Genomic DNA, 13,667 nt, shown 5'->3' on the forward strand with positions numbered 1-13,667 from the left:
AGGAATTGCAAAACCTGCGCCCACACCTCCTCCCTCACCTCCATCCAAGGCCCTAAAGGAGCCTTCCACATCCATTAAAGTTTTACCTGCACAGCGACCAATATCATTTATTGTATCTGTTGCTCCCGATGCGGTCTCCTCTACATTGGGGAGACTGGACGCCTCCTAGCAGAGCGCTTTAGGGAACATCTCCGGGACACCCGCACCAATCAACCACACCGCCGTGTGGCCCAACATTTCAACTCCCCCACCCACTCTGCCGAGGACATGGAGGTCCTGGGCCTCCTTCACTGCCGCTTCCTCACCACCAGACGCCTGGAGGAAGAACGCCTCATCTTCCGCCTCTTCAACCCAAGGGCATCAATGTGGACTTCAACAGTTTCCTCATTTCCCCTTCCCCCACCTCACCCTAGTTCCAAACATCCAGCTCAACACTGTCCCCATGACTTGTCCTACCTGCCTATCTTCTTTTCCACCTATTCACTCCACCCTCCTCCCTGACCTATCACCTTCATCCCCTCCCCCACTCACCTATTGTATTCTATGCTACTTTCTCCCCACCCTCACCCTCCTCTAGCTTATCTCTCCACCCTTCAGGCTCTCTACCTTTATTCCTGATGAAAGGCTTTTGCCCGAAACGTCAATTTTCCTGCTCATCGGATGCTGCCTGAACTCCTGTGCTCTTCCAGCATCACTAATCCAGAATCTGGTTTCCAGCATCTGCAGTCATTGTTTTTACCTAATGGTATTAGCAAGACAGCCAACAGTCAGCATAACTACAACAACCAACTAGCTCAAGATATGTGCAAATAATGCCTTAAAGGCCAGTTAGTAATATCAAAGTTTGTGAGAAGATTTGTAGCTCGGGTGCTCGTTGTTGCGGTTCTGTTCGCCGAGCTGGGAATTTGTGTTGCAGATGTTTCGTCCCCTGTCTAGGTGATATCCTCAGTGCTTGGGAGCCTCCTGTGAAGCGCTTCTGTGATCTTTCCTCTGGCATTTGTAGTGGTTTGAATCTGCTGCTTCCGGTTGTCAGTTCCAGTTGTCCGTTGCAGTGGTCGGTATATTGGGTCCAGATTGCTTATTGATTGAATCTGTGGATGAGTGCCATCCCTCTAGGAATTCCCTGGCTGTTCTCTGTTTGGCTTGTCCTATAATAGTAGTGTTGTCCCAGTCGAATTCATGTTGCTTGTCATCTGCGCGTGTGGCTACTAAGGATAGCTGGTCATGTCGTTTCATGGCTAGTTGGTGTTCGTGGATGCGGATCGTTAGCTGTCTTCCTGTTTGTCCTATATAGTGTTTTGTACAGTCCTTGCATGGGATTTTGTACACTACATTGGTTTTGGTCATGCTGGGTATCGGGCCCTTCGTTTTGGTGAGTTGTTGTCTGAGAGTGGCTGTTGGTTTGTGTGCTGTTATGAGTCCTAGTGGTTGCAGTAGTCTGGCTGTCAGTTTGGAAATGCTCTTGATGTATGGTAGTGTGGCTAGTCCTTTGGGTTGTGGCATGTCCTCATTCCGTTGTCTTTCCCTTAGGCATCTGTTGATGAAATGGCGGGGGTATTATCAGATTATGTAAAGTTGTCATATAAAGCCATACCCAATTCACAACGTGTTGTAACATAAATATATGAGAGACAAGGGGATCTCGGGAGCTGGTGGGAGGTGAAGAGGAGAGATGGCAGGATACCCCAGGCCACAGCAGGAAGTCCAGCCTCTGGGAAGAGGAATGCGCAACTGTACCATTGGAGAAAATGATGCTGGAGATCAGATTCAAGTGTGTGGGGCTGGAAAACCACAGCAGGTCAGGCAGCATCCGAGGAGCAGGAGAATTGACATTTTGGACAAGAGCCCTTTATCAGGACCCCACCCCACACACATACCCTCACAACCCCAAAAACCCACACAAATCCACCTCACACATCCCCATATAGTCCTCTCACACAAGTCCTATATACCTTCCCTTACCCTCGCTCACCCTGAATATCTCCCCAACATTCTCCAAAATACCACCTTTCATACCCTTATCACAAATCCTCCTCACATATCCCCATACAGTCCCCTCATAAACTCCTACACACCTTCCACCTCGCATCCATTACAAACTCCACAAACCGCCTCCACATATTCCCCCCCCAACACCATCACTTCACACCCCTCTCACAAACCTCTTCTTTACCCCTCCATGACTCCTCCTTACACTCCCCTCCCACACACTTTTCCACCCACAAACACCCTCTCCCACACACTCCCCTCACACCCTATCACAATCACCTCCCACTGACAACCCCCACACAACCTTCTCCCTCCCCACAAACCTTCCCTCATTCTCACTCCATATCCAACCTCATCCTGTGCACACTTTGCCCTCACACCTTTCCACACACTTCCCCCTCACAGCACCTGAACACCTTCCCCTCATCCCTTCCTCCATTTTCCTACGTGCTCAATCAGTGAAACATGGGTTACAAGGAAAGTGGACATGAGGAATATTAGATTAGCCATGATCCTATTGAATGGTGGAGCAAGTTCAAGGAGCCAAATGGCCTACTACTCCTGTTGCTATTTCTCATGATTTTATATTGGAACCACTTCCTGTGCCCTTCAGAAAATCACTGGTTTCAAATTGTAATCTATTGTTTTAGCGTTTCTGCTAACATTTTCCTGCATTTTATTTGGATATTTTTATAGTTGGAAACAGCAGTATAACAAATGGCCCCAGCTCAATAACGCCTAGGCATGTTCACATAAAGGGATTGATCTTAAAAATTTGACATGAGGGAGTAGTTTTTTTTACACAATTTGTCATTAGGATTTTAAATGCCCTACTTTACCTGATGGTGGAAACAGATCCAGTGGTAACTTTCAAAAAGAATTGGACAATAAATATAACCAGAGAAAGCTTACAGAGACACAAGGAAAGAGCAAGGGTATGGAATCACCTGAATTTCTCTCCTAAAGTACTAATGCAGATCTAATGTTAAATGACCTCCATCTGTGTGGTTTTATTCTATAATTTTAGGAAATGTTAACTGATATCTTTTACTGATTTTGATTCCTATTGTTTCTCCATTCAGGTTTGTCCAGTTTTTCCTAAGACTGGGTTGTGGTAAAGCATCCCCAGACCCAAGGAGCCAACCGATGCTTTTACAGTATTCCCTGAATGGGGGCCTTAGTTGGGGCGTTCTCCAGGAATTTCTCTTCAGCAATTCAAGTAACATAGGCCGATACATTGCACTTGAGATCCCACTGAAGGCTCGATCCTCCTCCACCCGTCTGCGTTGGTGGCAGCCATCTGAAGATGGGCATTTTTATAGCCCCTGGGCCATTGATGAGGTAGGATTTTGCATATAAAAATCAACAGAGAGTTGTAATAAACAGCTACAGCCAATTCTTAACCAAGGCTAAATATTATGAAGAATTAACTTGGTGCTGAGTCTCCATAAGGTCAAGCAGAAGAAATATAACCCAAAATTTAAGGTCTTAGTGGCTATTTAATGACTGCCTTTGAAAGGACGAAGATAGCATACTGGTAAAGTTATTGGAGTAATATTCCAGATGACTTCCAGACACATGTTCCAGAGACATGAGTTCAAATCCCATCAGAGCGACTAGATTAATTCAAATTTAATTCAGTAATTATTCTGGAATAAAATGCTCATTTCATTAACAATGATCAGTAAACTTGAGTATCAAAGGCACAGTTCGTTTAAGCTGTTCACCTTGTGCTCATCAGGATGTTTTGCAAGAATACCAAAGGGACAAACCAAAATCTATCCTGCATGAGATGGCAGTGTGTCTCATTGATGAAGGTGGTGCTATGGAGAATGTATCCATTAATGTTGTTTGGAAGATGACCATTAGTGCATTAGGCCCTGTGTTCCTGAATGGCCTGATCAGAGTAGATGTTGGGAAGATGTTTCCATGGTAGGAGAGACTAGGACCTGAGGGCATAGCCTTATAGTAAAGGGAAGACCTTTTAGAACGGAGATAAAGAGAAACATCTTCAGTCGGAGAGTGGTGAATCTATGGAATTCATTGCTATAGAAGGCTTTGGAGGCCAGGTCATTGAGTATATTTAAGACTGAGATAGATTGGTTGAGTATCAAGGGTTATGGGGAGGAAGTAAGGAGAGTGGGGTTGAGAAACTTATCAGCCATGATTGAATGGTGGAGCAGACTTAATAGGCTGAATGGGCTAATTTCTGCTCCTATGTCTCATGGTCTTTGGTCTTATTTTTAGCATGTTATTTGTGTCTTCTTTTGTGAAGACAGAAGTGAAGTTTGTATTTGACCAATTCACCATCTGTTTTGTTCCCCATTAAATATTCTCCTGTTTCACACTGTAGGAAACTAATTTTTTTTTTCTCTTCACACACTTATAGAAGCTTTTAGTATAAGTCTGTAAATTCCCTGCATGCTCACTCTCATACCCTATTTTACCCCTCTTAATCATTCTCTTTGTCTCCCTTTGCTGAAATCTAAACTGTTCCCAATCCTCATGTTTGTTGTCCAATTTGTGCACCATTTCCTTGGATTTAATACTCCCCCTACTTTCCTTACCACTTTTTCCATTTGTTTTCATGCCAGAATGGGATAAATAACTTTTGCAGTTCATCCATGCGCTCTTTAAATACTTGCTTATGTTCATCCCCCATCTTCCCTTGAAAGAATGATATCATAGCCAGCTCATGCCTCATTACATTATAATTTCCTTCATGCACATTTAGGACCTTAGTCTCAGAAACAACTATGTCTCTCTCCATCTTCATGAAGAATTCTATCCTATTGTGGTCACTCTTCCCGAAGGGCCCATACACAACTAGATTGTCAATTCCTTCCTCATTGCACAAAACCCAGTCAAGGAAGGCCTTTTTGTTGAGTTGATTCCCCTACATATTGATAAGTAAAATTATCCTGTATACACTGGTGTTTCTAAGCTCCCGCATCCAAATTCTACTTCACCAGAGCTAAAATCCTTCCTCACAATCACATTAATTTATTTTTTAATCAACAGTGCTACCCCACTTTCTTTTCTTCATTGTCTGCCTTTCGAAAAATTGAAAATCCCTGCATATTTAGTTCTCATTCCTGGTCACCCTGCAACCATGTCTCTCTAATCTCCACTGTATCATACCACTTTATATCTATTTGTGCAACTAATTCATCCATCTTGATGTGAATGCTTTGCACATTAAGGCAGAAGGCTTTAAGACTTATCTTGTTAGCATTCTTAGTCCTGTGGTCTGCTTAATTCTAGCCATTGAAGTTTCTGCCTATTAGCACTGATGCCTCACAACGTCAGGAACTCTGGTTCAATTCCAGCCTTGGGCGACTGTCTGTGGGACGTTTGCACATTCTCCCCATGTCTATGTAGATTTCATCGGGGTGCTCCGGTTTCTTCCCACAATCCAAAGATGTGCAGATTAGGTGAATTGGCCATGCTAAATTGCCGATAGTACCCAGGGATGTGTAGGTTAGGTGCGCTAGTCATGGGAAATGTAGAGTAAAAGGGGTAGGAGAAAGGTCTGGGTGGGATACTCTTTGGAGGGTCAGTGTGGACTTGTTGGGCCAAAATAGCCTGTTTGCACACTATAGGGATTCTATGATTTCCCGTTCTGTCTTTGTTTTATTCCTTATTTCCCTGTCTACTGTCTCTGTATAGGTTTCCATTTCCCCGCCATTTTAGTTTAAACTCTCCCGACCACACTTGCAAATTCATTCCTTTGGACATCAGTTCCAATCATGCCCAGGTGGACCCAGTCAAACTTGTACTGGAGCCAGCTCCCACAGAGTCAGTCCCAATCCTCTTACACCATCTCTCCAGCTATGTATATATCTGACATATCCTGGTATTTCTACTCTGACTAGCATGTGACACCAGTAGCAATTCCAAGATCAGTAACTTTGAGGTCCTACTTTTATCTTCTTCCTAGCTCTCTATTTCTGCTTTTAGGACCTCAATCCTGTGTCTTTGGTACTTATATGTACTATGATCGCTGACAGTTCACCCTCCCAATTCAGGTAGTCCTGTAGCCACTCCGAGACATCCTTAACCCTAACACCTGGGAGGTAACATATCATCCTGAAGTTTTGTTTGTGGCCACAGAACAGTCTATGTATTCTCTTTATCATTGAATCCCTTAATACCACAGCATTGCCATTCTTTTTCCTTCTGTCCTGTGCCAATTATGGTGCAATGACTTTGGCTGCTTCCACTTGCCCATGAGAGGCCAATCCCTAAAACGTATTCAAGGTGGTATACTGTTGAATAGGGGAGTAGCCACAGAAGTTTCCTGCATTACTTGCGTCGTCCTTTTACTCTGTCTGGTGGTCACCCATTCCTTTGCTGCCTATGGAGTCTTACCCAATGGTGTGACCACCTCTCTATATGTGCTATCCACGATACTCTGAGCCTCGCAAATGCTCCAGTGTCCCCAGCCGCCATTCCGACTCCGAACCCTCAGCTTCCAGGAGCTACAGCTGAGAACCTACCCATGCTTTAGTAAGAACAAAGAGAACAGAGAAAATGGTAAAAGGGGCGGCATGGTGGCACAGTGGTTAGCACTGCTGCCTCACAGCACAAGGACCCAGGTTCGATTCCAGCCTCGGGCGACTGTCTGTGCGGAGTTTGCACATTCTCCCTGCGTCTGCGTGGGTTTCCTCCGGGTGCTCCAGTTTCCTCCCACAATCCAAAGATGTGCAGGTTAGTGAATTAGCCATGCTAAATTGTCCATAGTGTTAGGTGCATTAGTCAGAGGGAAAATAGGTCTGAGTGGGTTACCCTTCGGAGGGTCGATGTGGACTGGTTGAGCTGAAGAGCCTGTTTCCACTGTAGGTAATCTAAGGGAGAGGAGGTGGCAATGTTAGTCAAGGACAGTGTTACGCAGAAAGGACATTTGAGGACTCGTCTACTGAGGTAGTATGGACTGAGGTTGGAAACAGAAAGTAGAGGTCACCCTGTAGGGAGTTTTCTATGGGCCTCCGAATAGTTCCAGAGATGTAGAGGATAGAATTGCAAAGATGATCCTTGATAGGAGTGAGAGTGATAGAGTAATTGTTATGGGGGACTTTTACTTTCCAAATATTGACTGGGAATACTATGGTTCAAGTACTTTAGATGGGTCCGTTTTTGTCCGATGTGTGCAGGAGGGTTTCCTGACACAGTGTGTAGACAGACCTACAAGGGGTGAGGCCACATTAGATTTGGTACTGGGTAATTAACCCAGCCAAGTGTTAGATTTGGAGATAGGTGAGCACTTTGGTGATAGTGACCACAATTCATTTATGTTTACGTTAGTGATGGAAAGGGATAAGTATATACCACAGGGTAAGAGTTAAGGCTGGGGAGAAAGGCAATTACTTTGCAATTATGCAGGATTTAGGATGCATAGGATGGGGAAGGAAACTGCAGGGTAAAGGCACGTTTGAAATGTGGAGCTTATTCAAGGACCAGCTATGGCAGACAGGGGAGAGGTTGTGGAGGGTGGGAGCTGTGGTTTACTAAAGAAGTTGAATCTCTTGTCAAAAGGAAGAAGAAGGCTTATGTTAGGATGAGATGTGAAGGCTCAGTTAAGGCACTTGAGAGTTACATTAGCCAGGAAAGACCTAAAGAGAGAGCTAAGAAGAGCCAGGAGGGGACATGAGAAGCTGTTAGCGGGTAGGATCAAGGAAAACCCTAAGGCTTTCTATAGCCAAATCAGGAATAAAAGAATAACTAGAGTAAGATTAGAGCCAATCAAACATAGTAGTGGGAAGTTGTGTGTGGAGTCAGAAGAGATAAGGGAAGCGCTAAATGAATACTTTTCATTCAGTATTCACATGAGAAAAAGACAATGTTGTCTAGGAGAATACTGAGATACAGGCTACTAGACTAGATGGGATTGAGGTTCACAAGAAGGAGGTGTTAGCAATTCTGGACAGTGTGAAAATAGATAAGTGTACTGGGCCAAGGATTCTCTGGGAAGCCAGGGATGAGATTGCTGAGCCTTTGGCTTTGATCTTTATGTTGTCATTGTCTACAGGAATAGTGCCAGAAGACTATATTGTTCCCTTATTCAAGAAGGGGAGTAGAGACAACCCTGGTAATTATAGACCAGTGAGCCTTACTTTGGTTGTGGGTAAGCTGTTGGAAAAGTCTATAAGAGATAGGATTTATAATCATCTAGAAAGGGATAAGTTGATTAGGGATAGTCAACACAGTTTTGTGAAGGTTAGTTCATGCCTCACAAACATTATTGAGTTCTTTGAAAAGGTGATCAAACAGGTGGATGAGGGTAAAGCAGTTGATGTGGTGTATATGGATTTCAGTTTGATGTTTGATAAAGTTCCCCACGGTAGGCTATTGCACAAAATACAGAGGCGTGGGATTGAGGGTGATTTTGCGGTTTGGATCAGAAATTGCCCAGCTGAAAGAAGCCAGAGGGTGGTCGTTGATGGGAAATATTCATCCTGGAGTTCAGTTAAAATGGTGTACCAAGGATCTGTTTTGGGTCCCCTGCTGTTTGTAATTTTTATAAATGACCTGGATGAGGGCATAGAAGGATGGGTTAGTAAATTTGCAGATGACACTAACTTCGGTAGCATTGTGGATAGTGACGAAGGATGTTGTAGGTTACAGAGAGACATAGGTAAGCTGCAGGAGAGGTGGCTGAGAGGTGGCAAATGGAGTTTAATGCGGAAAAGTGTGAGGTGATTCACTTTGGAAGGAGTACCTAGCTAATGGTAAGATTCTTGGTAGTGTAGATGAGCAAAGAGATCTCGGTGTCCAGGTACATAGATCCTTGAAAGTTGCCACCCAGGTTGATAGGATTGTTGAGAATGCATACGGTGTGTTAGCTTTTATTGGTAGAGGGATTGAATTTCGGAAGCATGAGGTCATGCTACAGCTGTACAAAACCCTGGTGGGGCCGCACTTAGAGTACTGCATACAGTTCTGGTCACCGCATTATAGGAAGGATGTGGAAGCTTTAGAAAGGGTTCAGAGGAGATTTATTAGGATGTTGCCTGGTATGGAGGGAAGGTCTTATGAGGAAAGGCTGAGGGACATGAGGCTATTTTCATTAGAGAGAAGAAGATTGAGAAGTGACTTAATTGAGACATACATGATAATCAGAGGGTTAGATAGGATGGATACTGAGAGCCGTTTTCCTTGATTAGCACAAGAGGACATAGCTTTAAATTGAGGGGTGATAGATATAGGACAGATGTCAAAGGTAATTTCTTTACTCATAGAGTAGTAGGGGTGGGGAACGTACTGCCTGCAACAGCAGTAGACTTGTCAACTTTAACAGCATTTAAATGGTCATTGGATAGGCATATTGACAAGAATGGAATATTCTAGGTTGGATGGGCTTCAGATTGGTTCCATAGGTCAGTGAAACATTGAGGGCCAAAGGGCCTGTGCTGTGCTGTAATGGTCTATGTTCTATGTTAGCCTCAGGTACTGAACCTGTGCCCAACTTCCCATGTAGAATGGGCATAGGGATATCGAGAGTATGAGTATCTATTAATGATTGCACACTGTTCAGGACCTAATGAGTTGCCTCAAAGTAATGAAGCTGTCATTACCCACATGCAGCAAGACCTGGACAAAATTCAGGCTTTGGCTAATAAATGACTATTAATAATTGTGCTATGTAAGTGCCAGATGATGAACATCTCCAGCAAATGAGAATTTAACTGATACTTGTTAACAGTCAAAGGCATATCCATCACTGAATTCCTCACTGTCCATGGAATCCCTACAGTGTGGAAACAGGCCATTTGGTCCAACAAGTCCACAGACCCTCCGAAGGGTATCCCATCCAGACACATTCCCCTTCCTACAACCCTACATTTCTAAGGTTGACTAATGCACTTAACCTACACAGTCCTGAACACTATGGGCAATTTAACATCTATCCTGCACATCTTTGGACTTTGGAAGGAAACTGGAGCACCCGGAGGAAATCCACGCAGACATGGGAAGAATGTGTAAACTCTGCACAGATAGTCACCCGAGGCAGGAATTGAACCCAGGTCCCTGGCACTGTGAGGTAGCAATGCTAACAACTGAGCCACCGCGCTGCCCAACATCCTGAGTTGTATCATAAATCAGAAACTTAATAGGACCAACAATCCAAATACAGTGGTGCCATCAGCAGGTCAGAGTCTAGTGAATAAGCCATCTCCCGACTCCCCAAAGCCTGCCCACCATCTACAAAGCACAGGAGTATGATGGTATGCTGTTCACCTACTGGATGAATGCAACTCCAACATTAAGAAGTTCAACACCATCCAGAGCAAAGTAGCCCCCTTGATCGCTCAGTTTTCCTACTTAAAACAAGTTCAGCAACTTGCCATGGTTCCTTTGGTGACATTTTCCAACTCCTAGAAGCTCAAGGGCCACAAGCACGAAGGAATGTAGCCTCCTGCAAATTTCCCTCCAAGTCACATTGCTATCCTGATTTGGTATGGTGTTGTCATTTCTTCATAGTTGCTGGGTCAGAAAACTGGAACTCCTTCCCTAGTTACACTGTGGGGAGAGCTGCACCACACAGACTGCAGTGGTTCAAGAACATAGCTCACCATCAACTTCCCAAGGCAATTAGGGATACACAATAAATGCTGGCGCTGCCAGCAATGCTTACATTGAAGGAACAATAATATATATAAAAATGAGCATGTTGGTAGTAGGATGAAGACAAACGTGACTCAGCTTTGACACATACAGATTCTCAGTTTTATACATATGAATGAAGAATGGCCATTTGGGTAAAAGCACATTGGGCCATTTTCACTTGTGGACCACACAGGGTTATGCCCAAAACGTTGACTCTCTTGCTCCTCAGATGCTGCCTAACCCGCTGTGCCTTTTCCAGGACTGCACTTTATCAAGTTATGTCATCAGAGAAACAGAATATGAAGTCCAGGTTTGGGGAAAACACCATGGAGTGAGAAAGTGCTATTTGAATCTTGAACAAACTCTAGGATTATAGACAGTATCCCTTCCCATTGAATTCAGTGGTTATATTCTTCAGCATTTTTGTTGTAAGATATGATAATCAGCAAAATTGTAAACTATCTATCCATTTCTATACTTGCTTCCTACAAAACAGGCTAGCAGTTTAAAAATGAATCTTTCATCTCCAATCTCTAGTATGTTTAGCCTGAATATTTTAGTTCTTTTCTTAGTATTTTTCAAATTTTTTTGTCTTTTTATTTCTTTACTAATACCTCATTCCAAATGAAACAGATTGTGATTGGAGGAAGCATTACTGGTAACACAGTGATTGAAGATAACTTCAGCACATTGGATCACAGGAAGTGGCTGCTCCATCCAGGAGGCACAAAGATGCCTGTCTGTGGCTCGAGTGGGGATGCTTTGGTATTCATTGAGAAGGCTTACACCCGTTACGTTATCTCTACTGATGTGGTGGTGAATGAGGATTCCTTTTTGCAGTTTGATTTTGCTGCTTCCTGCTCTGTCACAGACTCTTGTTACGGTAAATGTCTTTTTGATGAGTAAAGGTTCAAAAGATTTAAGCCCCTGACATTATTGGTGCTCTACACAGCTGATATTGGATGGGACTCCCATTCATCCTTGACTAGGCCATATTTTCACCCTTTGCATGAGGATTGAGATTCAGGGAATTTCCTGATATTATATTCATGGATCCTCAATGAACCTACACACACGTGGAATCTTCCCAATGAAAAATTAGGAGGAGGCTGGAATTGGACCCATCACATTCCTATACAAGCCAAAGGTAGAATAGAGGCAGGTAGACGGTGAGGACAGCAGATTAAAAAGTCCACCTCTATCCACTGTGACATCAGCTCAGTTCTGTGGATGGCTATGGTTCCCTAGTTCACATCCCACACACCCTATCTCATGCCCCTTTATATCTCAATTCCCCCTCCATATCACTGGGAAGACTTTGAAATGTTCTGTAAAGAATAAAATAAACAATAATCCATTCAAACTTCTGTTGAACAAAAGCTCTTCAGTGCTCATTGATTTCTCAAAATAAACAACAGGCTTTGCTAAAAAAACTCCTCAAAATACGTAAATATTTTCACCTACTCATAAAACTATTAATCAAAGAAATCCAAGTCCCCTTCATGCTTGTGCAAACAATTTCTAAGTAGCCACATTTTTAGAGCAAAGCCAAGCATTAACAATGAACTTCAGTTGCACAAATCCTCCAGGCTCAATGAAATGGAGCATCTGAAGCTTTATTTAAACAGCTGTCCGCTGGCTATTCAGTTTTTAAAGGCTTAACAAATGAACTTTCAATCAAAGAGGTCATACATGTTAATTTTTAATACTGTATAATAAAGAATAGTACTTTTCGTCTAATGGATGAAGTACTCTAATGCATTTGAATAAATTTTGTCAACTAATGCCCTTTACCTTATAATCATTCACAATATTAAAGCCTACTTATTATAAACCATCTGACTATGACATTTGATGTTGTCTAGATTTTTTTAAACTAATCTGTCAAATAGTTCCAAACTCCAAAATGAGTTTATGCCAAGGTTTACATACTATCGGACTTAACATGTTTCATTCAGTTTTCAGGAACTAACCTGCCTCACTGAAGATATCAATCTCAGGAAATTCACAATTGAATAGGCATTTAATGTACTCAACTCAAGATTACTTTGAGAGTGCTTCAACTTTCTACTTGCCATAATTTCTACTCTAACCAAATTGGATAGCTGAGGGGATTTGGTGGAAAATTTAAATTTCAAGTCTCAGTGGAAATCCTTTTGATTGCATGATATGGATATGTCCAGTTTCAGAATGTCCAAGCAATTACATCTCACTCTTCAGAAACGGAGTTGTTTAAATAGTCAAACAAGGACAGATTATCTCAAAGATGTCTACCTCACACATGCCAGTGTTGGACTGGCGTGGACAAAGTTAAAAATCACACAACACCAGATTATAGTCCAACAGGTTTATTTGGAAGCACTAGCTTTCGAGGCGCTTTCGCTTCATCCTTTAAAGTTAGTGCTTCCAAATAAGCCTGTTGGACTATAAACTGGTGTTGTGTGATTTTTTATTTTATCTCACGCATGGTCGAATACCTTTCCCAAAAAAAAGTCAGAGCCTTTCTGAGGTATGTGAGTTCCTTTGAAGATATGTGCAGAGAGGTCATAATTTTCCAGGGTCTCACAGGAATTCCCAACCTCTTGATGTCAGGGACATGCAAGTGTTAGCAGTGGATCCATGCTCCCCACTATCAGCATTTAAAGAAACACTGGGATCTGGCTTTATCCTGGTGTAATCAGGTTTTGCTCCAAACTTCTATATTCCTAAGCAGAAATTTCCTTCTCTACTCATTCATGGTCCAGGAGTTTCAGGGGCTCTATCTACCAGACAACCCTAGGGTTTAAATATGAAGGTTGATTTCACACTCCTGTCCAGCTATTAAGATACTATCCATATAGGGCCATGGGTCACAGAATCAAAGCTACAGAGTAGTGCTACTTAGATTTCATGCTGTTTTGGAAATCTGGGATTATGGAATTACATTTTGATACCATCCCATATTCATTCAACTGGCACATCTCAAACATAAACAAATCAATGCTCCACGTATAAGACAGAACAAATTTAGTAACACTTTGACAAATATGTTAGATCTGTCTCTACTTTGGTTGCTATGGACAGCCATTAAT

At 42.8% G+C, this 13,667-nt stretch overlaps 1 protein-coding gene across 1 annotated transcript in view; it reads left to right on the forward strand.

Moving 5' to 3' along the window:
* The window catches only part of reln (reelin), a 391,311-nt gene that overhangs the window by 322,620 nt on the left and 55,024 nt on the right, over positions 1 to 13,667 (forward strand). The window contains exons 44-45 of the mRNA XM_043713852.2: positions 3,072 to 3,330; positions 11,230 to 11,479. Of these exons, the coding sequence (XP_043569787.2) occupies positions 3,072 to 3,330; positions 11,230 to 11,479 (509 nt within the window). The remainder of the gene's footprint in view (positions 1 to 3,071; positions 3,331 to 11,229; positions 11,480 to 13,667) is intronic.

This window comes from Chiloscyllium plagiosum, unplaced genomic scaffold (assembly GCF_037043375.1).
Source record: "Chiloscyllium plagiosum isolate Xiang-an unplaced genomic scaffold, Cpla_swu_hap1 HiC_scaffold_23, whole genome shotgun sequence".
NCBI classification, from domain to species: domain Eukaryota; kingdom Metazoa; phylum Chordata; class Chondrichthyes; order Orectolobiformes; family Hemiscylliidae; genus Chiloscyllium; species Chiloscyllium plagiosum.